Source organism: Rhodotorula graminis (assembly GCF_001329695.1).
Source record: "Rhodotorula graminis WP1 unplaced genomic scaffold RHOBAscaffold_4, whole genome shotgun sequence".
NCBI lineage: Eukaryota > Fungi > Basidiomycota > Microbotryomycetes > Sporidiobolales > Sporidiobolaceae > Rhodotorula > Rhodotorula graminis.
The window spans coordinates 1,490,754-1,515,958 of record NW_017264931.1 but is presented as its reverse complement, the minus strand read 5'-3'; the positions used below and the strand labels follow the sequence as shown (position 1 = coordinate 1,515,958).

Genomic DNA, 25,205 nt, shown 5'->3' with positions numbered 1-25,205 from the left:
GCCCAACTCGCCCACCATGGCGTCCGAGGAGCAAAAATCCCGCCTCAGCGGGTACCAGTACAAGAACATGAGCACCCTCGTCACCACCGCCGAGCGCTCCCGGTACCGCGAGCACGAGCCCACCGGCGAGGCAGAGTCGCTCGCCGGCCGCATCGGCACCAAGGACATGGGCACCCGCGCCTTCCGCGAGGACGTCGACGTCGCCGACAAGCGCAAGCGCGCAGACGAGAAGCGCGAGCGCCGCGACAAGCGCGACGACGCCGCCAACCCGGACAAGAAGAAGCGCGGCACCATGCCCGGCGGCATGCGCTACGGCGACGTCCTCGAGGCCACTCAGGACCGTGCGTCTCACTCTCTCCCACCTTCTCCTTCTCTCGTCCCCTGCCGGACGTCGAAACTGACCCTCACCTCGCACCCGCAGTCGAAGGTCTCGACTACCGCCCTCGCACGGCCGAGACGCGCGCAGTGTACGAGCTCATCCGGTCGCAAGTGCACTCGCTCCTCGGCGACACGCCCCCGGCCATGGTGCGCTCGGCGGCCGACATGATCCTCGGCTACCTCAAGGACGACCAGCTGCGCGACCTCGACCGCAAGCGCGAGATCGAGGCCCTCCTCTCGGCGCCCGTCGCCAAGGACGCGTTCAACCAGCTCGTCACGCTTGGCAAGAAGATCACCGAATACGGCGACGACGACGACAACAAGCCCAAGTCGGGCGACAACGACGACGAGGGCGCGCTCGACGCGAGCAAAATCGACGACGACGTCGGCGTCGCCGTCGTCTTCGAGGAGGAGGAGGAGGACGACGACGACCAGGACGGCGAGGGCTTCGAGGTGCGCGACGACGACGACTCGGACGACGACGAGGACGAGCGCATCGAGGGCCCGACCGGCACCGGGCCCGACGGCCTCGACACGGCCGACCTCGAGGGCGACGAGACGGTCCTCGTCGGCTCGGGCTCGGGCTCGGGCTCGCGCTCGGCGGCAGCGTCGTCGTCCAAGAAGCGCGCCGACGGCGTCGTGCCCGCGCGCGAGATCGACGGCTTCTGGCTCCAGCGGCTGTTCGCGTCGCACTACGCCGACCCGGTCGCGGCGGCGCAAAAGACCGAGGCGGCCATGGCGCTCCTCTCGAGCGAGGGCTCGGCGCGCGACGTCGAGAACGCCCTTATGGACCTCACCGAGTACGACAAGTTCGAGCTCGTGAGCGCCCTCGTCACCAACCGCGACCGCGTCGTGTGGTGCACCAAGCTCGCGCGCTCGAGCGACGACGAGCGCATGGACGTCGAGGTCGCCATGCGCGAGAAGGGCGTCGGCTGGATCCTCAAGGAGCTCCGAGGCGACTCGGCGTCGTCGAAGCGCGCCGACGGCGACGCCATGGACGTCGACGCCAAGGTCGCCGCGTCGGGCCCGTCCAAGGGCACCCTCAAGCCGGGCGAGGCGGCGCCGCCGCCGCGCAAGACGGTCGACCTCGAGTCGATGGCGTTCGCCCAGGGCGGCCGCCTCATGTCGAACAAGAAGTGCAAGCTCCCCGAGGGCTCGTTCAAGCGCTCCAAGAAGGGCTACGAGGAGGTCCACGTCCCGGCGCCCAAGCCCGCACCGCTCAAGGACGGTGAGCTCGTGCCCGTGTCGAGCCTGCCCGAGTGGGCCCAGGCCGCGTTCAAGGGCAACCCGAACCTGAACCGCGTCCAGAGCCGCCTGTACCCTGTCGCGTTCGGCACCGACGAGCACATCCTCCTCTGTGCCCCGACCGGCGCCGGCAAGGTCCGTCCTCCTCTCTTCCCCTCGCCTCGTCACTTTTTCGAGAAGGCCGCGCACTGACCCTGCCTCCTTCTCGCAGACCAACGTCGCCATGCTCACGGTCCTCAACGAGCTCGCCAAGCACCGCGACGAGCGCACGGGCGAGTTCGACTTCTCGGCGTTCAAGATCGTCTACATCGCGCCCATGAAGGCGCTCGTCCAGGAGATGGTCGGCAACTTCCGGTCGCGCCTTGCGCCGTACGGCGTCACGGTCAACGAGCTCACGGGCGACCGTCAGCTCACCAAGGAGCAGATCTCGGAGACCCAGATCATCGTCACGACGCCCGAGAAGTGGGACGTCATCACGCGCAAGAGCACCGACACGAGCTACACCAACCTCGTCTCGCTCATCATTATCGACGAGATCCACCTCCTGCACGACGAGCGCGGCCCGGTCCTCGAGGCCATCGTCGCGCGCACGATCCGCCGCATGGAGCAGACGCACAACTACGTCCGCCTCGTCGGCCTGTCGGCGACGCTCCCCAACTTCAAGGACGTCGCGCGCTTCCTCCACGTCGACCCGGACCGCGGCCTGTTCTACTTCGACGCGTCGTACCGCCCGTGTCCGCTCAAGCAGGAGTTCATCGGCGTCACCGAGAAGAAGGCCATCAAGCGGTACCAGGTCACGAACGAGATCTGCTACGAGAAGGTCCTCGAGCACGCCGGCAAGGACCAGATCATCATCTTCGTCCACTCGCGCAAGGAGACGGCCAAGACGGCCAAGTTCCTCCGCGACGCCGCCGTCGACAACGAGACGATCACCCAGTTCCTGCGCGCCGACCCGGCGACGCGCGAGATCCTCACGTCCGAGGCCGAGTCGGTCCAGGACCCCAACCTCAAGGACCTCCTCCCGTTCGGCTTTGCGATCCACCACGCCGGCATGAACCGCGTCGACCGCACCCTCGTCGAGGACCTGTTCAACGACGGCCGGGTCCAGGTCCTCGTCTCGACCGCGACCCTCGCGTGGGGCGTCAACTTGCCGGCGCACGTCGTCATCATCAAGGGCACGCAGATCTACAACCCGGAAAAGGGCCGCTGGGTCGAGCTCTCGTCGCAGGACGTCCTACAGATGCTCGGTCGCGCCGGTCGCCCCCAGTACGACACGTTCGGCGAGGGCATCATCATCACCAACCACTCGGAGCTCCAGTACTACCTGTCGATGATGAACCAGCAGCTCCCGATCGAGTCGCAGTTCGTCGCCAAGCTCGCCGACAACCTCAATGCCGAGATCGTCCTCGGCACCGTCCGCAACCGTGACGAGGCCGTCCAGTGGTGCGTCCCCTCCTTTCTCCCTCTCCCTCTCTCCTCTCGTACGACCTCGACCTGACACCCTCGTCGCTTGCAGGCTCGGCTACACGTACCTGTACGTGCGCATGCTCGGCTCGCCGTCGCTCTACAGCGTCGACCCGAGCTACGGCGAGGACGACCCGCTCCTCGAGCAGAAGCGCGCCGACATCGTCCACACGGCCGCCGTAATGCTCGAGAAGTCGGGCCTCATCCGGTACGACCGCAAGTCGGGCGTCTTCCGTGCGTCCCCCTCTCTCTTCCTCTCTCGCATCCTTCCCTCTTCTCCCACCGTCGCCCTCTACCCTCCTCGCTCTCCCTTGCGTTCCCGTCGTCAGGAGCGTCACTGACGACCCTGTCGTTCGCTGCGCGCAGAGACCAACGAGCTCGGGCGCATCTCGAGCGGCTTCTACGTCACGCACACGAGCATGGGCGTGTACAACCAGCACCTCAAGGCGGCCGGCGGCTTTATCGAGCTCTTCCGCATCTTCTCGCTGTCCGAGGAGTTCAAGAACGTCCCAGTTCGCCCCGAGGAGAAGTGCGTCGCGCCGTTTCTCGCCCTCACCCTCCTCTGCGGACCTCTTCCTGACACACAGTCTCTCTCCTCTTGCAGGCTCGAGCTCGCCAAGCTCCTCGAGCGAGTGCCCATCCCCGTCAAGGAGTCGGTCGACGACCCGTCGGCCAAGATCAACGTCCTCCTCCAGGCCTACATCTCGCAGCTCAAGCTCGACGGGTTCGCCCTCGTCGCCGACATGGTCTACGTCACCCAGTCGGCCGGCCGTATCCTGCGCGCCATGTTCGAGATCTGCCTCAAGCGAGGCTGGGCCGCCCTGACGCACAAGGCGCTCGCCCTGTGCCAGATGGTCGAGAAGCGCATGTGGACGACCATGACGCCGCTGCGCCAGTTCAAGGGCGTGCCCCTCGACGTCGTCCGTCGTGCCGAGCGCAAGGAGTTCCCGTGGTTCCGGTACTTCGACCTCGAGCCGGCAGGTGCGTCCCCCTCTTTCCCTTCGCCCTCGTCCTCGTCGTCGCTCGCCTCGACCGAGCGCTCACTGACTCGGCCTCTTCCTGCAGAGCTCGGCGAGCTCATCGGCGAGCCCAAGGCCGGTCGCCTCGTTCACCGCCTCGTCCACCAGTTCCCCAAGCTCGAGCTGCAGGCGCACGTGCAGCCGATCACGCGGTCGCTCCTCCGCATCGAGCTCACGATCACGCCCGACTTCCAGTGGGACGACAAGGTGCACGGCGGCGCCGAGGCGTTCTGGATCCTCGTCGAGGACGTCGACGGCGAGATGATCCTGTTCCACGACCAGTTCATCCTCCGGCAGCGGTACGCCGAGCAGGACCACTACGTCACGTTCACGGTCCCGATGCTCGACCCGCTCCCGCCCAACTACTTCATCTCGGTCGTGTCGGACCGGTGGATGCACGCCGAGACGCGCCTCCCCCTGTCGTTCAAGCACCTCATCCTCCCGGACAAGTTCCCGCCGCCGACGACCCTCCTCGACCTCCAGCCCCTGCCCGTGTCGGCCCTGCACAACAAGGAGTTCGAGGCCATCTACGCCGACTCGATCGACGCCTTCAACAAGATCCAGACCCAGGTCTTCCAGGCGCTGTACACGACCGGCGACAACGTGTTCGTCGGCGCGCCGACGGGCTCGGGCAAGACGATCTGCGCCGAGTTTGCGCTCCTGCGCCTGTGGTCGCAGGCCGAGCCGCAGCGCGCCGTGTGCCTCGAGCCGTTCCAGGACGTCGTCGACGCGCGCGTCGCCGAGTGGCGCGCCAAGTTCGGCCGGGTCCAGGGCGGCAAGGAGATCCTCGCGCTCACGGGCGAGACGAGCCAGGACCTGCGCCTCCTCGAGAAGGCCGACGTCGTCGTGTGCACGCCGCAGCAGTGGGACCTCCTGTCGCGCCGGTGGAAGCAGCGCAAGAACGTCCAGTCGATCGGCCTCGTCATCGCCGACGAGCTGCAGCTCATCGGCGGCGAGCTCGGTCCGACGTACGAGGTCGTCCTGTCGCGCACGCGGTACGTCGCGGCGCAGACCGAGAACCCGACCCGCATCGTCGCGTTCGGCGTCTCGCTCGCCAACGCGCGCGACCTCGGCGAGTGGATGGGCTGCACGGCGCAGACCATCTTCAACTTTGGGCCGGGCGCCCGTCCGCTCCCGATGGAGGTCCACCTGCAGTCGTTCAGCACGCCGCACTTTGCGTCGCTCATGATCCAGATGGCCAAGCCGGCGTACCTCGCCATCGCCGACTACGCCGACGAGCGCCCGGTCCTGTGCTTCGTCCCCTCGCGCAAGCAGTGTCGCGCGACGGCCGACGACATCCTCACGTACTGCCTCGCCGACCAGGACGAGTCGAGGTTCCTCAACATCGAGGCGAGCGAGCTCGCGCCGCACCTCGAGCACGTCCAGGACGCCGGCCTGCGCGCGACGCTCGAGCACGGCGTCGGCTTCTACCACGAGGCGCTGTCGAAGCAGGACCGCCGCATCGTCGAGACGCTGTACTCGTCGGGCGCGATCCAGGTCGTCGTCGCGAGCAAGGACACGGCGTGGAGCATGCCCCTGACGGCCTACATGGTCATCATCATGGGCGTCCAGTCGTTCGAGGGCAAGGAGCACCGCTACGTCGACTACCCGTTCACCGACGTCCTGCAAATGATGGGCCGGGCATGCCGACCGACCCACGACACGTCGTCGCGCTGCGTCCTCATGTGCCAGCAGGTGCGCCCAGAGCCTCTCTCCCTGTCTCTCGCCCTCTTCTCTTGGTGCCCGAGCGACTCGTACTGACACTCGTGGCCATGCCCCTCGCAGGTGCGCAAGGAGTTCTTCAAGAAGTTCCTCAACGAGGGCCTCCCGATCGAGTCGCACCTGCACCTGTCGCTCCACGACCACTTCAACGCCGAGATCGTCACCAAGACGATCGAGAACAAGCAGTGCGTCCCCCGGAATGGGTTTTCCCTCGAGAGCGTCGTCGACCGAGAGGACCGTGCACTGACCCTCCTCCTCGTTCTCGCAGGGACGCCGTCGACTGGCTCACGTGGACGTGGATGTACCGCCGCCTCGTCGCCAACCCCAACTTTTACAACATGCAGGGCACGACGCACCGGCACCTGAGCGACCACCTGTCGGAGCTGGTCGAGACGACGCTCGCCGACCTGCAAAACTCGAAGGCGATCACGGTCGAGGACGAGATGGACGTGTCGGCGCTCAACCTGGGCATGATCGCCGCCTACTACAACATCAACTACGTCACGGTCGACATCTTCAGCATGTCGCTCACCGAGAAGACCAAGCTCAAGGGCCTCCTCGAGATCGTGTCGTCGGCGCAAGAGTTTGAGAACATCCCGATCCGCCACCACGAGGACCAGCTGTTGCGCAAGGTGTACGACCGCGTCCCGGTCAAGCTCGCCAACGTCGACTACGAGTCGCCCCACTTCAAGACGAACGTCCTCCTCCAGGCCCACTTCTCGCGCCTCAACCTCCCCGCCGACCTTGCCGCCGATCAGGCCGTCATCCTGTCGCGTGTGCTCAACCTCCTGTCGGCCGCCGTCGACGTCCTGTCGAGCAACGCCTACCTCAACGCCGTGGGCGCCATGGAGTTGTCCCAGATGGTCGTCCAGGCCGTAACGTACTAAGCTCTCATGGCTAACGTACTAAGCTCTCATGTTTCACGTACTAAGCTCTCATGTTTGAACAATAAAATTAATATAATACGACCTCCTCGAGCTCGAGGACACGGACCGCGACAAGCTCCTCCAGCTCGACGCGCGCGCCATGCGCCGCGTCGCCGCGTTCGCCAACGCCTACCCTGCGTGCGTCCCCCTCTCTCTTTCTCTCTCTCTCTCTCGTCTCCTCTCCCTGTTGCGCCCTCATTTGCTGACCCTCTCGCACTCACGCAGGCTCGAGATCACGCACGAGGTCGAGGACGCCGAGGACGCGACGGCCGACTCGCCCATCACGATCAAGGTCCAGCTCGAGCGCGACGTCGAAGAGGACGAGGAGGTCGACACGACCGTCGTGGCACCGTTCTTCCCCAAGGGCACGCAAGAGCAATGGTCCGTCTCTCTCTCTCGCTCTTCCACTCTTCTCGCCCGAGGACTCAATCTCTCGCGGTACTTGATATTGACCCTCTTTGCGGCCTGCAGGTGGATCGTCGTGAGCGACCCAACCAAGAAGGCGCTCTACTCGGTCAAGCGCATCACGTGCGCAAGGAGGCTCGCCGTCAAGCTCGAGGTTTCCCTCCCGGCTGGCCGCCACGACAACCTCAAGCTCCTCGCCATCTGCTCGTCGTACGTCGGCGCCGACCAGGAGCTCGACATCGCGCCCATCACGGTCGCCGAGGCGGCAGACTCGGACGAGGACGACTCGGACGACGCCATGAGCGAGTGAGCGTCGAGGAGAGAGGGGACGCAGGAGCGGACCATGTAGAATCTCTTTTTTATCGAGCTCCTCTGTAACAGCAGTGACTACAAGCATCCTTCTCGTGCACGGCGCCTCGAGCTGCGTGCGTCGTCGCTACGAGAGCGACTTGGAGCGGGACCTTCTCAAGCTGCTTCTCTTTCAGCTCGTCTAGTCCGAGAGCTCCCTTGCTTCTGCTCACAGGCCTCGGCAGCTCGAAAAGATCGAGGGAGAAAGCGTATGCATGACAACGACAGAACGAGAAGCCACAGATGTACGACCGAGTCAAAGCGCGCTCAGGCCCTCCCCTTCTCCCTCGCTCGACGACCTCCCTTGACGACCGCCTCGCCGTTCTCGCCGCGCTCGTCACGACCGTGCGACGCGTCTCGAGCCCTCGCTCAGACGCTGCGCTCCTCTGGCGGGCGGTAGCGCACCTGCAGGATGCGGAAGATGTCCCGCTCGCTCTTGACGCCCTTGACGAGAACGCCCTCGGTGAGCTTGACGCCCTGGCGGTCGCGCATGACGTCCTTGTACAGGCCGCGCTGATTGAGGCGGTAGCCCATGCGGCGGGCCTTGAGGCGCAGAGAGCGATTGAAGATGGAGCCCGACGAGAAGTAGATGAGGGCTGCCGGCATCTCCTCCCACGGTACGCCTGCGGGTCGAAGTAAAGAGGGACGAGTCAGGAAGACTCTGACGTGAAGTAGAGAGAGGCAGAGGGCGTGTGCGCACCGAGAACGTCGATGCGCCGCATCTTGGCGTCGTTCTTGCCCGGCAGCTTGCAGAGCCCGTTGATCCTGCGAGGGCCATGTTCCAAGTCAGGCGACGCTCACGAGAGAAGGTAGAGAAAGCGCCACGCACTTGGCGTCGAGCGACGTGTCGTCCTTGGGCAGCGACAGCTCGTACTGGGCGATGCCGGCCTCCTTCATCTTCTTCCAGAGCTTCTTGACGAGGCCTGCGACGGGAGGCAGAGTCGGCGATCGGGTACGGTGCGGAAAGAGAGAGAGAAGTGGACGTACCCTCGTGCGTCTTGCCGTCCCTGCTCGGGTCGCGCGTGACGAGCAGGTCGATGTCGCCCGAGGACTCGGCGCCGCGGCGCCACGAGCCCATGCAGTCGACCTTGAGCTCGGGATCGATCTTGCGCGCTGCAGGTATTCGAGCAAAAGGTGAGCTCGTCTGGACGGCCTGTGAAAAGGACGAGGAAGGGGCCGAGAGGAAGGAGGGGAAGGCGAGGACGCACCGATCTTCTTGACCCTCTCGACGATCTCGGTGACCTCGTCCCTCGGGATGCGCTCGAGCAGGTCCTCGTAGTACTCGAGCCCGATCAGGACCGCCGGTCTCGTGATGCCGTACTTCTGCGGGTCGTTGCGGAGGTCGTCGATCGAGCGCGCGCCCTTGGCCCACAGGTTCTGCGCCGCCTTCTTGACGCCGTACACCTCGCCGAACAGCTTCTCGGCCTTGTCGGCCTCGGTCTCGAACGTGGACAGGCGACGGTGGGTGCCTGCGAGACGCAGCGTCGTCAGGAAGAGGACCTCGAGGACGGCGAGGGGGGAAAAAGAGGGCCCGAGCGCACCGGTGCGAGCGATCTCGACAATCTTTTGCGCGAGCTTGGCGCCGATACCGGGGATCTGGACGAGCTCCTCGTAGCTGTCGATCTTGTCCTCGTAGCTGCGGAGCAGGTTGGCGGCCTTCTGGTGCGAGCGGACCCGGAACTCGTCCTTGTCGACGATCCTCGGGATCACCTCGGCGAGGAGCTCGAGCTGCGACGACGACGAGATGTCAGGTCCCCTCGAGAGGGAAGAGAATGGCAGAGTAAAGAGGAAGTGCGAGACGCACAGTCTTGGCGACGACCTCGTTCGGCCCGTCTCGTCGGTCGCGGTTGGCCGCCGGGTTGTCGCACGTCCAGCCCTGTAGATGTCAAGAGTCGGTACGCTGTGTCGAGAGGACACCCGGCACGGCGAGACGAGGGGACGCACCTTTGCCGGCCGCTTCTTCTTCGGCTCGCGCTTGTTCCTCACCTCGCCCTGGCTGTCCTCGTCCTCGGTCGCGTTGTCGTCCGGCGCGCGCATCGACAGGACGGTGTTCGGGTCGAGGTCGAACAGGTCGGACGCCGACATCTCGTTGAAGCGGTCGACGGCCTCGGCGCCGAGCGTCTGGATGATGGCGTGCTCCTCCTCGAGGCCCTCGTACATGAACGCGCCCGAGTCGGCGCGCGAGAGCGGGCGCTTGGGCGAGGCGACGTCGACATCGATGTCGGTGCTCGTAGTCGGGGCGGTGGCGAGCGTGCGGGTGCGGTCCGGGTCGTCGATCGGGTCGCTCGAGTCCTCGAACCCGTGGCGGTCGTGGGCGTCGACGACCTCGCGCGACGCCTTGCCCTTGCCCTTGTCGCGCTTCGGGATCGACGAGGCAGCCGTCGACTGCGACCGGGGCTGGTCGAAGTAGCCGGGTGCGGGCGCCTCGGGCAGAGGCCAGTCGTCGGGACCGAGAGGTCTGCGGGGCAGGCTCGAGTTGGTCAGTACGGCTCGAGAGGCAGAGAAAGAAAGAGCAGGACGCACGATACAGCGTCCATGTTCTCGTCGTCGTCGTCGTCGCTCTCCCGCTGCGTGTCCTCGCCCGCATCTGCCGCTCGCTCCCTCGCACCGGGCCTCCTCCCCTTGGACGGGTCCTCCTTCTCGAGCCGGCTCTTCTCGCACTCGCGCGCCTTGCGCTTGCGCTTCAACTCGTCGGCGAGCGCCGCCTTGTCGCGCCGCTCGCGCCGGGCGCCCTCGCGGAAGTCGCCGCCGAGCAGGAACTCGGCCTCGTCGACCTTGTGGCTCGCGTCGACGCACTTGCTGACCCACTCGAACCGGACGACCTTGACGTACGGGCCGAGCTCGTCCTGCTCGATGCCGTCATCGTCGGGCCCGAGGCAGCCGAGGACCTGCTCGTACGTCGCCGGACGGTGCTTGTGCGCCGGCTCGAGCGGGACGATGTAGGTCGTCCAGCCCTCGGCCTCGGCGCGTGCGGCGAGCTCGTCGGCCGACGTCGACAGGTCTGCGTCGTCGACGTCGAACGGTGCCGGCGTAAAGTCGGCGGGCTTGACGAGAGTGGCGCCGTGCCGCGCGGCGATGGTCATGTTGAGCCGGAGCGCGTCGTCGAACCGGTTCTTGCGCGGCGCCGAGTTGCTCCAGTGGTCCGTGTTGATGAACACGACGCGGAAGCCGTCGAAGAGGCGCGGGCGGGCGCTCGGCGCGCGCTCGAACTGGGCGAGGTGCTCGACGAAGGACGGGATGGTCGGGAACTGGCCGACGAGCTTGGTGCGGTTGAGGCCGGCGAGCTGGTTCAGCGCCTGGTCGAGGTTGAGCGACACGCGCGGCTTCTTGGCGGGACGACCGCGCCCGGCGGCCGCCGCCGTCACTGCGGGAGCGGCCTGTGCGGCGCGACGCTGGCGACGACGGAGCTCGGCGCCGGTCGCGGCGCGCACGAGCGTCCCGGCGCGAACAGGTGGCGGGCTGCTCGACTCGTCCTCGACCTGCTCGTCGACGTCGTCGCCGCCCTCGTCTAACCGCGACAGCTCGACGACGTCCTCGCGCGCGCGCTTGACGGGTCGCGCTGACGGCGCGATCGGGGCGGGCTCGCCGTCGTCCTCGCCGTCCTGGTCGGGCGTGTCCTTGAGCACAATGACGTCGCTCTCGCTCGACAGGGGAGGACGGGCGGCGAGACGAGGAGGAGGCGGTGCGGGCGCGGGGAGCGGAGGACGAGGGGGCGAGGGAGGGCGAGCTCGGCGTGTGGGTGCTCGGGAGGACAGGGCGGGCTGGTGCGGTCCTTTGCGAGCTCGCGAGGGGGCTCTGCCCCAGGCGGCGTCCTGCTTGGCGAGGAGGTCGCGCTCGTCGTCGGTGTCGAACGGGCCGCCGTCGACGGGGAGAAAGAGCGGGTGGAGCGAGTAGAGCTCGGCGAGGCGGTTCAACTGGTCCTCGAACGGCGGTTCTGGCTCGAACAGGTGGGCGACAGAGGCGTGGCCGGCCATCTCGGGTTGTTCGGCGACGACGACGAGGGGTGAGCAGACGCCAGCGCGTCGGGGCGAGGTGGGACTTGCGCCAGGCCGACAGTCGGATGTCGAGCAGCTCGGGCAGCTGGCAGGCAGAGCTCAAGAGGGCGCGAGAGGGACGCAGAGCGAAGCACAGCCTCGTCGCCATCTGTCTTTCCCCCCACTTAGTCCTCTCGCTCCTCCTACACCGCTCAGAGCAGCCAGGCGACCATGTCGGCAGATCGCAGCACCTTGCAAAGCTCGGCCGCCCGCACCCGCATCAAGCGCCGAACCACGCCCCTCTCGCCCACCCGCTCACCGTCGCGCCCGAATGACGCCCCCTCGGCTCGACGGTCTCGCAGCTGGGAGACGGACGACGACTCGCAAGACGACCAACAGCTTCTCGACGACCGCCGCCGCTACTCGCAGCGCAAGGTCGAGCAGGTCAAGGCGGCAAAGCGCCCACCTCGACCACCGGCAACCTCTCGTGCGTCTCTCTCCTCCTCTCCTTTGCACTCTTCAAGCCAAGCTGACCCGAGCGAACCCCCACAGATGTCCTCGCGGCTCTCGGCCCGATTCGCTGGGCCGCTCGCCTGTCGCGCAAGGCCGCCTGGACCCTCCTCCCTTGCCTCCTTCCCCTCGTCCCGTACCTCATCCTCGCCCTCAGCGTCTACCTGGGCATCGCCGTCGCCCGCTCCTACCTCGCCTACTACCTCTCGTACTTTCCGGCTCTCCTCCAGGGCCCGCTCTCCCGACTCGCCGACCTGTCCCTCCCCCTCCCTCACCTCCCGACCAACCTCTCGCCCTGCCTCACTCTCGGCATCTTCTGCGGCAGCTCCTCGTCGCCGTCGTTCGAGCTCTTGAGTGCAGGCGCCGCCCGCACGGCGGCGACTCGCGCACACGCCGCGCTCGACGTGTTCGAGCACCTCCTCGACCTCGGCGCCGGCGAGTCGGCCGGCATGTCGCTCGAGCCCGTCGCCGTGTGGGAGCTCGCGACCGCCGTGCGGTACACGTCGAGCCTTGACGACCGCGTCTTCCTGTCGGAGCGCCTGAGCGACCTGGGCGACAAGAGTCGCGAGGTCAAGGACCACGTCATCGCCCTCAACGCGCAGGGCTACAGCAGCTTCCACTGGGTAGTGTACGCCCTCTCTCACTCTCTCATTCTCCGCGTGCTCCTCTGGTCCCTTTTCTGACGTCGAAGCGCCCGCAGCCACGAGTTCACCCGCCTCGAGGAGCTCATCACGGCCGCCTCGTCCCCCTCGGCGCCGCGCATGAGCGACCGCCAGCGCGCCGAGTTTGAGCAGCTCCTGTCGTCCCTGTTCGACAAGATTTCGTCGTCGCTCGGCGACCTCGTCACGTCGCTCGACCGCGCCATCCCGTCGGCGACGCTCGCGTCCGACTCGGCCAAGCTCATCTTTGCCGCCTTGCGCAGCGAGGAGTCGCAGCGCGCCGACGAGCTCGACTCGATCGACTGGTTCCGGCGCATGACGGCGGCCGTGGCGGCGAGCCCGCAGGGCGGCAAGAAGGTCAAGGCGCTCAAGCGCGACCTCGAGATCACGAGGGCGAGCGCCGGGGCCGTCATCGGCGTGTGGCAGGCGCTCGAGGAGACGCGCGAGTCGCTCGTCTCGTACCAACGTCACGTCGAGCACTACAAGGTGCGCCCTCGAGCCCCTCTCTTTCGCCCTCCCTCTCTCGCAACCTTTCCTGACTCGCGAGAGCGTTTGCCCGCAGGCCGGCGTCGTCGGCTTCCACCTCTCCGGACACGGACTTAGTGTCGAGCAGGAGGTGGACAGCCTCAAGACGGTCATGGGCGAGATGCGCGCGTCGCTCGACCAGGCGAAGCGGCGGTCGTCGTCGGGAGGGAGGCGCGGCGCCAAGTCGGTGCCGCACGAGCTGCCCGAGGCGTAGTCTGCCGAGCACCTGATCTGTGACGTCTAGCTGTTGTTGCAGTGCTGTTGCTCCTTGCGCTTGCCCTCGAGAGCTCGAGAGAAGAGCACATTCGGTTCCGAACTGGCCCGCTCGACCCGCTCCTCCTCGCGCGTCGTCTTCCCGCCCTCGTCTGTCCTCGCGTCGTATTCCACCAGTTACGGTCCTCGCCGAGCTGCTGCAGTCGACAGCGAGACGAAAGAGAGCGTGAGCGAGCGACGGGGAGACGGACGCTTTTGCGCGCACGAGCCTCTTTGAACGCTCACCCTCGCTCGCGAGACTTTGAACCTTCGCTGGGGCTCGCGTGCATGCTCGGGCGGTGCAGCAGAAAATCGGAGAGCGCCCAAGCGGTGCGTCATTGTGACCACATTGGCAAGCGGGGAAGGATCGCTCGCGTCGTCGCCTTTCCTCCCGCGGCTCTCTCGACCGCTCCTCCTCCCTCGCTCCACACACTCTCGCACCTGTCGAGAGCTCGCACGCACTACCACACTCGACCCATACCATGTCCGCCCCTGCCCGCACCGCGTTCTTCAACGCCTCGCGCCCGGCCGCTCGCCGCGCCCTCCCGAGGCCGCAGGCTTACCGCCGCGCCGGCTACAACACCGCTGCCCAGGTGCGCCCCGTCCCACTCCTGTCTGCGTCTAGAGCCCGAGCTCATCCTTGCACACGCACAGCCCGGTGCCGCCGCCGCCGCGCCCAACTCGTCGCACCTCGTCTCGGGTCTCCTCGGCGGTGGTGTCGTTCTCGGTGGCCTGTGAGCCCCACCTTTTGCCCGGCATCTCGCTCAGCGAGTGACATGGAGCTGACATCGGTCCTCGCCTGCGCAGCTACGCCTACTACTCGTACTCGGGCGCCAAGGACGTCGTCGACACGGCCCGCTCCGTCTCTGGCTCGGCCAAGGCGGCAAAGGACAAGGTCGCCGACCTGTCGCCCTCGTCGGCAAAGGAGGCCCTCGGCCTCGCCAAGTCGGTCGCCAAGTCGTACGCGGCCGCCATCCCGGGCGGCGCCGTCGTCATCGACCAGGGCTTTGACCGCCTCGAGTCGTTCCTCGACGAGCACGGCGAGAAGGCGGCCCAGCTCGTCAAGGAGACGTACGCCGACATCTCGGAGGCGGCCAAGGGCGGCAAGGACGCGCAGGACAAGATCCTCAAGGCGCTCACGTCGGCGGCCGACAAGGTCCAGAAGCTCGTCGGCGAGGAGGCGGAGCAGGGCTGGGCCAAGCTCGGAGAGAAGTACCCCGAGCTCCAGAAGACGCTCGGCGACCAGGGCGTCGAGTTCAAGAAGCTCGCCGACAAGCAGTGCGTCCCACTTTCGCCGTTCCCCCTCCTCCTTGCCCGTCAACTGACCTTCTCAAACTCGCCTTGCAGCGGTCCCGAGGCGCAGCGCCTCACGTCCGACTTCTACCAGCAGTCGGTCGCCATCGTGTCGAAGGGCGGCCTCAACGCCGAGACGTACGAGGCGGTCAAGAAGCTTCTCGCCGAGAAGAAGAACGAGCTGTCCAAGTTCTCGGTCAAGGCCGGCCAGGACGCGTGGAACGCGTCGGCGAACGCGGCCGCACCCGTTCTCGACAAAATGCCGGACGTCAAGGAGGCGCTCGACAAGAACCTGTCCAAGATCGAGGGCTACGTCGGCGAGGACCGCGTCAAGGTGCGCCCCCCCTCTCTCTCTCCTTTCCTCCTTCCTTCCTTCATGGGCTCTCGAGCTGATGCCTGTCTCTCCCACCCAGATCGTCAAGGAGCTGTACGCCGAGCTCGAGAAGATTGGCAAGTCGGACAAGTCGGTCGAGGACAAGACCAAGGCGGCCAAGGCCCTCGTCCAGGACAAGCTCGGCGACTCGTCGCAGTTCAAGGCGCTCGGCCTCGACAAGGTGACCGACCTCGCCGGCGAGGGCCGCAAGTGGCTCGACAGCGTCGTCCCGGGCATGAGCGGCCTCACCAAGGTGCGTCCCTTTTCCATGTCGGCTTCACCCGAGTGCGCGAGCCTGACTTTTCGCTTCTCTCGCCGCAGGTCTTCGAGGACGCCGACCTCAAGGCGCTTCGTGACCTTGCGTCCAAGCGCGGCGACGACGCCCAGAAGATCCTCGAGGAGACCTACGACGGTGCGTCCCTTCCCCTTCCTCGCCTTCGATCGTCGCCCTCGCCCGGTCACTGACTCGTCCCATGCCTCCTCGTCACAGAGATCAAGGAGATCCTCAAGAAGCAGTCGGAGAAGGCCGCCAAGGTCGCCGGCGAGACCAAGGAGGAGGCGAAGTCGGCGGCGAAGAAGTAAAGCGTTCTCGTCGTTCCCGCGTCTTGCTCGGCGGCTGTCGTTCGAGTCTGTAGCAGTGCCTTATGCATAGTGTGTACCCTCGTCGCTGAATACCAAAATGAGTGCCCTTCCCTCTCTGCCTTGCGCGTTTCGAGAGAGAGGCTCGAGCAAGTTTCGACGACAAGGAAGCACCGGTCTCTCGACGCTCTGAGTACGGCGCGACGGTCAGCCTGCACTGGAAAGACAGTAAGGCAGCCCGCAGCCAAAGAGAGAACGCCCGGTCGTCGTCGCTGTCGGCGTCGCAAGTCGAGGCGGAGCCGACGTCGACGCGGCCTCGCTCTTCTCCCACCATCTCCCAGCTCGAGCTGCTCGACCCGTTCGACCCCGCGCCATCCACCACCAGCTCAGCCGAGCCAGCCGACCGCCTTTCGCCAGCGCCCGCTCTCGATCATCACCTCGCGTCTCATCGGCCAGGCGCACGAGTCGAGGCGTGCAGACAGCGCAGAGACGCAGCTGCGATGACCCAGGTGCGTCCACAAGCTCTCTTGCATACCGCCTCAGCCCCCAAGCCCCCTCGTCAGAGCCCCTGTCGCTGTCGGCTGGCCTGAATGGTTCTCGACGAGGAGACGACCTCATCGCTCGCGCCCTGGTCCCGGCTTCAGGGGTCGTGGCGAGGAGCAGCACAGCCATCAGGGCTACCCACTGATCAACCTGAACCCTGTCGCAGCCTCGCACAGCGTTGCCGGCGTCGCACGACCACCCCCTCTCCCCACCTCTCGACGCGCCGACGACCGTCTTCTTCCCCGACCCGCGCGACGACCTACTCAACTCGCGCACCGACAATACGCCACCCCTGTTCCCCGCCTCGCCACCCGACAACTCGCCGACGGCCGAGTTCTCGCGTCGGACATCGGTCGCGACCCTCCTCGCCCGCTCGAGCAGCTCGCAAGGCGTCGAGGGCGGCATCGGGCTCGGCCTGCCCGCCTCGACGACCTCCAGGCGAGAGAGCCGCGATCGACCACCCACCATCACCTCGGGCGGGACGCGCTCTCGAGCCGCCTCCTCGCCGTCCCCGTCCCCTTCCACCCCTCTTCCCCGACACCTGTCCTTCCCGGCGCCGCCGCATGCCCTTCAACCCGTCGCCCTCACCTCCATTCCGCTCGGGCACCTCGTCGCCCTTGCGCAGGCGCTCTCGGCGCAGCTCGAGCAAGCGCAGGCGTCCCTGCGAGAAGGGCGCGCCGAGCTGCGAGCGCTCGAGACGCTCGCGGCCGAGAAGACGGCGAGCGAGGGTGAGATCGAGCGCGCAAAGGTGCGCGCGAGGACCGAGCTGCGGGAACAGGAGGGCAGGGGAGGGAGCCTGAGCAAGGCGAGGCGACGGGCCAAGGGCGAGGGCGAGGGCAAGAGCCAGGACGAGTGGCGGATCGAGCTCCCGGCGCGCGAGGGGGAGGCGGCTCCTGAAGGACCTGCCCAAGTCGAGGTGCGCCCTGTCTCTCCTCGTCAAACTCTGTCGCGGGCCCAGCACTGACCCGGACCCTGCACAGGTCGACCTCGACATCGAGGACCTCACCGAGGCCATCTCGTCCAACGCGTTCGACTTGGGCCTGTCGAGCCCTAAGCCGACAGAGCTTAGCGACACCGCCTCGATCCGCTCGCACGCCGTCTCGCTGCCCGTCCCGTCGACCTCGACCCTCGACGACCCGTCCGACGCCGCGTCCGTGTCGTCCTTGCCCCTGGCGACCGGTACCGTCGCACCGTCCACCTCGGCGCCCGACCCTCCCGTCATCCCCTCGACGTCCAAGCCTGTCCGGCCGCGGCACGCGTCGCTGTCGGCGCGCTTCGTCGGCTACATCGCCGGGGCGCCCACGTCCTCGACGTCCGCCTCGGCGCCTCCCCTGCCGACCGCGACGAGCTCGGCGCCCGTGCCACCTACGGCGGTCGACTCGCCGTCGCCCAAGAAGCGCTCGGGCCGCTCGGGCAGCATCCGGAGCGTGAGCAGCACGGCGTCCGGGCGAGCGGGCTACGGCGAGTGGCTCGGGTGGAAGAGCTGGGGGCGCAGTGGGACGGGGAGTATCAAGGAGGGACGGGCGAGCGAGGGAGAGGCAGAAGATCCAGGAGGCGTGGACGAGGAAGGCGATGGCGGCGACGACGTGGAGGAGCGGGCGAGCAGCGGTCGCCCTCGCGGCTCGTCGACCGCGTCGAGTACGGGGCCGTCGACGCAGGACGTCCCTGTATCGCCGTCGTCGAGCCGGCACTCGTGCCGCACCCGCTCGACCCTCGCCACGACCTTGCCGACCTCGGCGCCTTCGTCCCCTCCCTCGACAAGCCGCGCGCTCGACCCAATCACCCCGACCGCCTCGTCCGCCGTCAGCCCAGATCGTCGTCGTTCGAGCGCCTCGTCGCCCTCGCTCCACCCGCCCGACTCGCCCACCCTGACTCGGGCTCGCAGTCCCGGGCCGCCGCCCTCCATGGTTTCCGCCGCGGCGCAGGGCACGGCCTCGACCATCCTCTCGACGCCTCTTACGACGTCGACCATCTCGGCGCCGTCGATGGCGTCGCCGAACCGGCTCGGCGGCAAGTCGCACCCGGCGTCGCCCGCTCGCTCGCCGTCGTCGAAGAGCCTTTCTCTGCCCGACGAGCCGAGAGAGGCCGCCAAGCGCACTCGAGCGCTCGGCGACGACGAGGGCGAGGCGACCATCAAGGCGCGATCGTCGGCTCGCGGCGGCGAGGCGCACCCGTCGTTCGTCCCCGGCGTTCCGCTCTACTCGGCGCCGCCTGACGGCCCGAGTCGCGCCGCGCCATCGACAGACTCGAGCTACGTTGCGGCGGCGCGCGGGACGCTCAGTCGAGCGCTCGGCCTCGGCGCCGGCGGGACCGCGAGCACCTCGAGCGCGAGCAGCTCGACCTCGTCGCCGGCGGCAGGATCGCCCGCGCCCGAGCCCAACCTCACCGTCTTCCCTCGCCTACCTTCCCTGTCCCTCTCGCGCTACTCGCCCTTCGCGCAACCCGCCTTGTCGACCCCGGCGACGCACGTGTCCATCTCGGCGTCCTCGGCGTCCCTGCCCGCCATGACCGCCTCGCACCAGCCGTCGCCGCTCGTCCCGCATACTGCGACCCTCACGTCGACGGCCGGCGGCGGCGGCGTGCAGACGATGGAGCTCGACACGATCTCGGGCGAGGCGGCGCCGCCGTCGCTCGCGCTAGTCAAGCCGTCGTACCAGTCGGCGTCGGCGGCTCGCGACGGCGCGCCGGCGACCGACGACGAGGACGGCGACGGGCCCATGATCGACCGATACGGCTTCATCTACGACGTCCGGGCGGGCATGGAGCTGCTCAAGGAGAGCCGGCGGCGCAAGGACGGCCAGTCGACCAAGGCCGGCTCGAGGTCGGTCAAGAAGCCGTCGATCAAGGACCTGCCCGCCGCCACCGCCCTGCAGCAGCCCAACCGCGTCGACACGCTCCTCACGCCGCCGACCGAGCTCGAGGTGCAGCCGCAGCTCGACGCGCTGCGCGAGGCGATCGGCCTCACGCCCACGACCGAGGCCAACAAGACGCTCTCGACGCCCGCCACGCCTGATCAGCGCTCGCCGTCGCCGCGCGACCCGGCCCCGACCTCGTCCGCGACTGGCCCGGCTACGGCCTCGACCTCGAGCGGCCCGAGCGCACGTCCCGCCAAACTCGTCCGCGCGCCTTCATCCTCGACGACGGCCTCGACCGAGTCGAGAGCGCTCAGCGGCACGAGCAGCACGGCGGCGGCGGGGCCGCAGAGCATGCGCGCGCTCCTCGCCCAGCTCCGCAGCATGACGGACGCGGTCGACAAGGTGCAGCAGGACGCGTGGGACGCCTTCATCCGCCGCCGGCAGGCCAAGCTCGCCAAGATCAAGGCGCAGCACCTGTCGGACATGTCGAACGACGAGGTGTCGACCGGCGGCGGCCCCGGCGTCGCGCGCGACCGGCCCAAGTCGGTTTGGCTCGCGGCGGTCGCAGGGGACGAGGCGGCGAGCGCGAGCGGCTCAGGCGGCGGCGAGGAAGGGTGGGCGAGCGAGAACCTCGTCGGCGTCGCGCAGATGGGGACCGAGAAGAAGGGCAAGAAGGAGGACTGGAGCGAGTTCAAGGACCTCGTGCGCAAGGGCATCCCGATCGCGTACCGGCCCAAGTGCGTCCTCTTCTCTCTCTCTCCCCCCTCCTCTCCCGATCCTGGTTGCAACAGTGACCGGCACTGACGTGCTCGACGGCCTGCAGGATCTGGGGCGAGTGCTCGAGCGCCAACGAGGCTCGAGAGCCGGGCGTGTACCAGGAGCGGCTCGCTCAGCCTTCAACGCCCGCCGAGGCGCAGTGCCTCAAGCAGATCGACATGGACTGTACGTCTCCTCGTCCCGTCTTTGTCGCCGTGCGCTCTTTGACAAACTCGTCCTGCAGGCCACCGGACCTTCCCGACCAACGTCTTCTTCGCCGGCAACGGGCCGGGCGTCGCCAAGCTGCGCAACGTCCTCGTCGCCTACTCGAGGCGCAACCCCAAGATTGGCTGTGCGTCGTGCCTGTTCTCCTTTTCCAGCTCTCCTTCTCGACGAGGAGAAAGTCGGACGTCGAGCTCACTCTCTTCCAACCTGCAGACTGCCAGGGCATGAATAACCTCGTCGCGACTCTCCTGTTGACGCACCCTGCCGAGGAGGACGCCTTTTGGGTGCTCGTGTGCATCATCGAGGTGCGCCCGCTCGGACCTTCACCTCGTCCTCGTTCCGGACGAACACTCACCTGTCTCGTCGTCCCGCAGAACATCCTCCCGTCCGACTACTACACCTCGCATCTACTCGTCTCTCGCGCCGACCAGCAAGTCCTGCAGGACCTCGTCGCACGCACGCTGCCCAAGCTCGCCGGACACCTCGAGGAGCAGTGCGTCGAGTTGACGGCGATCTCGTTCGGGTGGTTCTTGAGCCTTTTTACAGACAGTCTGCCCATTCAGGTGCGCCCTCTCTCTCTCCTCTCATCTCTATGTGCGCCGAAACTGACGACCTGTCCGTCCTGCAGACTCTCCTGTGCGTCCCCTTCCGGTTCTCTTCTCTTTCCCTCCTCCTCGACTGACAGCCCCTCGTTGCCGTCACACAGCCGCGTCTGGGACCTCTTCTTCATCCACGGCACCATCTTCCTGTTCCGCATCGCGCTCGCCATCCTCAAGCTGCACGAAGCCGACCTCCTCGAGTGCGACTCGGCCGCGAGCCTGTACGCTCTCCTCGGGCAGCTCCCGGCGGGCCTGTGGAACGCCGACCGGCTCCTCAAGGTGCGTCCTCCTCCCTCGTCTCTCGTCCCTCGTCCCGCCGACTCGACTCGCTCGAGGGCCTCGCCGCACGGACCCTGACTCTTGCACCTCGTCTTTGCCGCTGCAGGTCGCGTGCGAGGACCTCGCGTCGGTCGTCAAGGACCGCGAGGTGTCGAGCCTGCGCAGCAAGCACGTTGCGGCGCTGCAGGAGGAGATGGGCATCGGTGAGGGGCAGCTGTAGAAGACGACTTATCCTCTTGGGCCAGGCGCTCTAGCTTGCTCTCCCTTTCTTGCTGCGCTCTCGAGAGCCGCGAGAGTCTTGTCTAGCTCTCGGTATCTCTCGAGGTCGTCGATGCACTCAGGAGAGGAGCGAGACGAGCGATTGCAGACCGAGAAGGCGAACGAGAGGGAAGAAGCGCAGGGAAGGGGAGCTCAACAAAGACAAAGGCAGGGGCGAGAGAGCAGACTCTAGATGAAAGGGGAGGATCCGTCGAGAGTGTAGTGGCCATGGACGGCGAGTCGAGGAAAGTGTGGCGGATTAAGCGAGGGGAGGAGGGAGGAGAAAACTACGGGTACGCTTGTCGACGTGGGCTTGCTCTGGTGGGCGCTCAGGCGAGGCGGACGACGGCAAGGGCGGCAACGACGGCGAGGGCGCTGCACGAAGTACCGCAAAGGGCCAGTCAGTGCGACGGTCGCGGGCGAGAAAGAGAGGCTCGAGAGCCGCACGCACCCGTTGAACGCGAGCGAGGCGGCGCCCGAGTCCGGGGCGGCCGACTGGGAGGGACTGCAGGACGAGCTCGCGTCAGTACGGTCACGTTGGAGGGGAGAGAGAAAAACTCAGGACGCACGTGGTACCGGTCGCGCTGGCGGTCATGCTGCTGATGGCCGACGACGCCCTGGACGCGACCGACGAGACGGCGTTGCTCGCCGACGACGCGCTCGACGCCGCCGACGACGCAGCCGACTCGGAGGACGACGCCGCAGAGCTCGACTCGGCCGACGCCGACGACGAGGCCTGGGAAGCCGACGACGAAGCGGCCTCGGACGCCGACGACGAGGCGCTCGACGAGTCGGCCGCCGCCGACGAGCTCGCGCCACCGCCGCTCAGGCTGCAGGGTAGGAGCGTGGGTGAGTGATTGTGCAGATCGGGAGCGGCAAAGGGAGCGAGACGCACCACGAGGAAGAGCCGCCCGAGACGGTGGTCGGCGCGCCGTTGCCGACCGCGCCGTTCGTGTCCTGTCGACCGACGTGGGGCGAGGTCAGGCATACTGTGACGCTCTGTGGAAGGAGAGAGAGCCACGCACAGTGATGTAGACGGTGACGCGGGTTCCCTCTGCGACCGAGACGGTCCACGACAGCGCGCCGGACGGCGAGGTGGCCTGACCCAGGTCGGCGATCTGCGCGGTCGGGTCGTCGGAGGGGCGAGCGACGACCGAGCAGGGCGCGGCGCTGTGATGGCGGGCGATGCGGTTCGACAAGAGGAGGAGCGAGAGTGCGGGGAGGGGAGGGGGCTCGAGAGTCAGTCCACCTCGCCCTCGCTCGTACACCGCTCCAGACAGGGTGACAGAGAGTGGGACGCACGCGCAGGTGTACTCAAACGACGCCGGCGTGCACTGGTATAGCGCCGGCGACTGGATCGTCGTCTGCGCAAACGCGGCGCGAGCACCGAACAGGGCGGCGCCGGCGAACAGGGCGGTGGCGGTGCGGACCATGGCGAGGGGGCGAGAGCTGAACGAGAGAGAGTCGAGGTGGAAGGACGAGGTCGCAGGCGGCGAGCGGAGCGAAGGAGAGGAGGGAGAGAAAGGAAGAGAAAGAGTGAGCGAGCTGCCCGAGTCGATGCGACGACCGACCGAGAGGAGGTTCTCGCCCTCGCCGACGAGCGGATCGAGCCCTGCCGAGCTCCGCATTGACGACTGCGAGAGCCCGGGGTAAAGCGGCTCGAGCACCGCTTGATGCGGGCTTCCGACGTCGAGAGGCGCAAGCGAGCTGGTGTCGAGCCTCTCGCTCTGCGAGCGACGTCGAGGTTCCGCAGAGCTTCCTGAGCAGCAGCTGGATCGAATCTGAGCCGTGCGCGCGAGGAAGCGGCAGCAGACGAGGCCCCGGCTGAAACGGACGGGGTGCGAGCGCGCGACGGCAAGCCGCAGCGGTCCAACTACGTTGACCGCGCCTTCGCTCCTCTCGCCTGCTGGCGACGCGCCTCTCTATCGCGGGCGTGACCTGGGAAGAGAGTATGTGCAACCGACGCAACAGGGAGGCTCACACGGCCGCGCTGTTCGCCCGCTCAGAGAACGAGAGGAGCGCGGGAAGCGCGAGCTCGCTATCGACAGCTTGCCTCGCTCTCTCTCGCTCGGTCGCTCACAGACACAAAGGTGCACGAAGGATAAGGAGCGACGCATGCAGTACGGAAGGGAAGAGGAAGGAAAGGGGGCACTACGGGTGATTGAGAGGATGGGCGAGGAACGCGAGGCGAGGATTTCCGTCGAGATGGGGGAGGGGGGCACTAGGCAGAGCGAGAGGCAATGTCCTGGGGATTACGAGGGGCGAGGCTATAAGGGTGACGGTGGGTGAGGAGGCGAGGAGGGAGGGAGGACGCGATTAGGCGGCGAGGGCGAGGGCGCCGGCGACGAACGCGAGCGCCGAGCCAGCCGCGGTGCGGACCGCACCCGAGTTGCCCGAGGCACTCTGCGACGGGGCAGTGCCGGTGGCGGTGGGCGAGGTCGACGACGGCTGCGAGGCAGACGAAGCCGACGAAGCGCTCGACGACGACTGCGACGAGACCGACGACGAGATGGACGAAGCCGACGACGAGGCGGCCGACGAGACGGACGAGGCGACGCTCGAGACCGAGCTCGAGGCGGCCGAGCCAGTCCTGCACGCGAGAGAGCGAGTCAGTGTCTGAGTCCAGGACTCTCACGAGGTCGGGCGAGAGTGGACGCACGACGACTGGATGAGCGACGTAGCCGACGGCGTCGACTGCGAGTTGGTGGCCGCGCCCGACGAGGCGAGACCCGACGACGAGCTGACGCCGAGGCACGAGTTGTCGCCCTGCTGGATCGTGACAGGGGCGGTCGCGGCGGTCGCACCGGTCGAGTCCGACAGGGTGAGAGTGATCTCGGTGCCGGCGGGGATGTTGACGGTCCACGTGAACGACGTGTCGGTCGTCGGCTGCGAGTCGAGGGTGGCGAGGACGCTGAACGGGGAGAAGGATGTCAGAGAGGTCGTCGTCGACGACGAGAGGAGCGGCGGGTAGCACTCACGGGCCCGCGAGCGAGCCACCGGGCACGACGCGCACTGCAGAGACGACGGCGCGTCAGTGAGAGAAGAGGGAGAGGTAATGCAGGCTCAGGACGCACCGTAGTAGGGCGCCGAGCCGCCGGACCAAGTGACGAGGTACGGCTGCGCGAGGACGAGGACGAGGGTCAGGGCTCGTTCGGTTCGAGTTGCTCGCCGATGAGGAACAACGGTGGACGAACCTGGCACTGGAAGAGGGGCTGCGGCGTGTTGATGAGGAGCGCTGCGGACGGAAGGGCGAAGAAAGAGGTCAGTCTCGAGTGCCCGCTCGCGCCCGGCCCAGTCCTGCTCGTCCATTCTGCCCTCCGAGCCCTCGCCGACCGAGTCCAAGGACAGGTGCGCAGGCGCAGGCGCCAATCGCCGAGCGATCCAGCAAGATGCCGAGGCCGCCCTCGCACGGGTTGAGCGATTTGCTCGCAGCGTGCGGCCGCGCAGCTGCCCGCGAGCACCTTGAGTGCATCGCTGGGCCTTATCGTGCGGGTTGGCGAGGCCGACGACGACCGGTGGCGGGCGAGAGACGGCTGCGAGGGCGGGCGAGGTGGGGCTTGGGGAGGAGGGGAAGGGGAAGAGGAAGGGCGAGCGGGGACGCACACGACTGGGCGAGGGCGGTGCCGGCAGCGGCGAGGAAGGCAGCGACGGAGAAGGAGCGCATCTTGCAGGAGGCGGAACTCGAACGACGAGGAGTGGGTGGAGGGAGCGAGAGGGAGGGGAAGGGAGGGGAGAGTGGCGGCAACGCCGCGGCCGCTCGCTCGAGTTTCGACCGAGGCCTTGCCAAGTCGAGCCAGCCTGTCTCATCTCCGTGCGTCGTACACAGCTCCACTTCGCACCGCAGCAGCTCCAAGGACCAAGCCCTCCCTCCTCGCTCAAGCTCCTCCTCTCTCTCGCGCTCGCTCGCTCGTGCAAGGCTCTCGGCAAGCTCTCACGAGGTCGCCCTGTCCGCTTGCTCGTCCTGTCAGTCGTCGGTCCACGTGCCCGAGCCCTCACGCTTCACGGAGGAGGTTGCGGG

The 25,205-nt window shown here is 67.4% G+C and overlaps 7 protein-coding genes across 7 annotated transcripts; 4 read left to right on the top strand and 3 right to left on the bottom strand.

The window, feature by feature from the left end:
* Positions 1 to 16: 16 nt before the first annotated feature.
* RHOBADRAFT_52632 (uncharacterized protein) lies at positions 17 to 7,561 on the top strand (the record flags this gene model as incomplete). Its single annotated transcript, XM_018416430.1, has 12 exons — positions 17 to 341; positions 422 to 1,758; positions 1,835 to 3,066; positions 3,140 to 3,321; positions 3,454 to 3,616; positions 3,692 to 4,068; positions 4,153 to 5,801; positions 5,892 to 6,013; positions 6,097 to 6,703; positions 6,807 to 6,892; positions 6,980 to 7,135; positions 7,226 to 7,561. The coding sequence occupies 12 exons, from the start codon at positions 17 to 19 to the stop codon at positions 7,467 to 7,469; spliced, it is 6,480 nt and encodes a 2,159-aa protein (XP_018272705.1). The 3' UTR covers positions 7,470 to 7,561.
* Positions 7,562 to 7,876: 315 nt separating this feature from the next.
* On the bottom strand, positions 7,877 to 8,585 carry RHOBADRAFT_13370 (uncharacterized protein; the record flags this gene model as incomplete). The annotated part of the gene is made up of 4 exons (XM_018412139.1): positions 7,877 to 8,130; positions 8,208 to 8,272; positions 8,337 to 8,430; positions 8,495 to 8,585. The coding sequence occupies 4 exons, from the start codon at positions 8,583 to 8,585 to the stop codon at positions 7,877 to 7,879; spliced, it is 504 nt and encodes a 167-aa protein (XP_018272704.1).
* Positions 8,586 to 11,712: 3,127 nt separating this feature from the next.
* RHOBADRAFT_52630 (uncharacterized protein) lies at positions 11,713 to 13,444 on the top strand (the record flags this gene model as incomplete). Its single annotated transcript, XM_018416429.1, has 4 exons — positions 11,713 to 11,968; positions 12,034 to 12,619; positions 12,692 to 13,136; positions 13,213 to 13,444. 4 exons carry the CDS (start codon positions 11,713 to 11,715, stop codon positions 13,387 to 13,389), a joined length of 1,464 nt encoding a protein of 487 aa, XP_018272703.1. The 3' UTR covers positions 13,390 to 13,444.
* Positions 13,445 to 13,909: 465 nt separating this feature from the next.
* Positions 13,910 to 15,675, top strand: RHOBADRAFT_42998 (uncharacterized protein; the record flags this gene model as incomplete). Its single annotated transcript, XM_018414149.1, has 7 exons — positions 13,910 to 14,020; positions 14,082 to 14,161; positions 14,235 to 14,705; positions 14,775 to 15,054; positions 15,134 to 15,346; positions 15,415 to 15,505; positions 15,584 to 15,675. 7 exons carry the CDS (start codon positions 13,910 to 13,912, stop codon positions 15,673 to 15,675), a joined length of 1,338 nt encoding a protein of 445 aa, XP_018272702.1.
* Positions 15,676 to 16,172: 497 nt separating this feature from the next.
* RHOBADRAFT_52629 (uncharacterized protein) lies at positions 16,173 to 21,196 on the top strand (the record flags this gene model as incomplete). Its single annotated transcript, XM_018416428.1, has 10 exons — positions 16,173 to 16,181; positions 16,382 to 17,131; positions 17,196 to 19,807; positions 19,894 to 20,012; positions 20,071 to 20,178; positions 20,265 to 20,356; positions 20,426 to 20,614; positions 20,680 to 20,687; positions 20,758 to 20,929; positions 21,036 to 21,196. 10 exons carry the CDS (start codon positions 16,173 to 16,175, stop codon positions 21,147 to 21,149), a joined length of 4,173 nt encoding a protein of 1,390 aa, XP_018272701.1. The 3' UTR covers positions 21,150 to 21,196.
* A 320-nt stretch (positions 21,197 to 21,516) lies between these two features.
* Positions 21,517 to 22,620, bottom strand: RHOBADRAFT_42996 (uncharacterized protein; the record flags this gene model as incomplete). The annotated part of the gene is made up of 6 exons (XM_018414148.1): positions 21,517 to 21,562; positions 21,639 to 21,692; positions 21,757 to 22,017; positions 22,083 to 22,144; positions 22,213 to 22,357; positions 22,490 to 22,620. 6 exons carry the CDS (start codon positions 22,618 to 22,620, stop codon positions 21,517 to 21,519), a joined length of 699 nt encoding a protein of 232 aa, XP_018272700.1.
* A 659-nt stretch (positions 22,621 to 23,279) lies between these two features.
* Positions 23,280 to 24,862, bottom strand: RHOBADRAFT_64789 (uncharacterized protein). Its single transcript, XM_018418581.1, has 6 exons — positions 24,791 to 24,862; positions 24,382 to 24,422; positions 24,262 to 24,304; positions 24,166 to 24,199; positions 23,847 to 24,098; positions 23,280 to 23,777 (listed from the first exon to the last, which is right to left on the bottom strand). The coding sequence occupies exons 1-6, from the start codon at positions 24,849 to 24,851 to the stop codon at positions 23,504 to 23,506; spliced, it is 705 nt and encodes a 234-aa protein (XP_018272699.1). The 5' UTR covers positions 24,852 to 24,862; the 3' UTR covers positions 23,280 to 23,503.
* Positions 24,863 to 25,205: the final 343 nt, after the last annotated feature.

Excerpts from the sequence above, each read along its gene's own strand:
- RHOBADRAFT_64789 (XM_018418581.1), bottom strand. The coding sequence starts at position 24,851 with ATGCGCTCCTTCTCCGTCGCTGCCTTCCTCGCCGCTGCCGGCACCGCC. Across the intron at positions 24,423-24,790 it reads CACCGCCCTCGCCCAGTCGT|CGCTCCTCATCAACACGCCG; the intron begins GTGCGTCCCCGC and ends TTCCGTCCGCAG. Across the intron at positions 24,099-24,165 it reads GGTGGCTCGCTCGCGGGCCC|CGTCCTCGCCACCCTCGACT; the intron begins GTGAGTGCTACC and ends CTCCCCGTTCAG.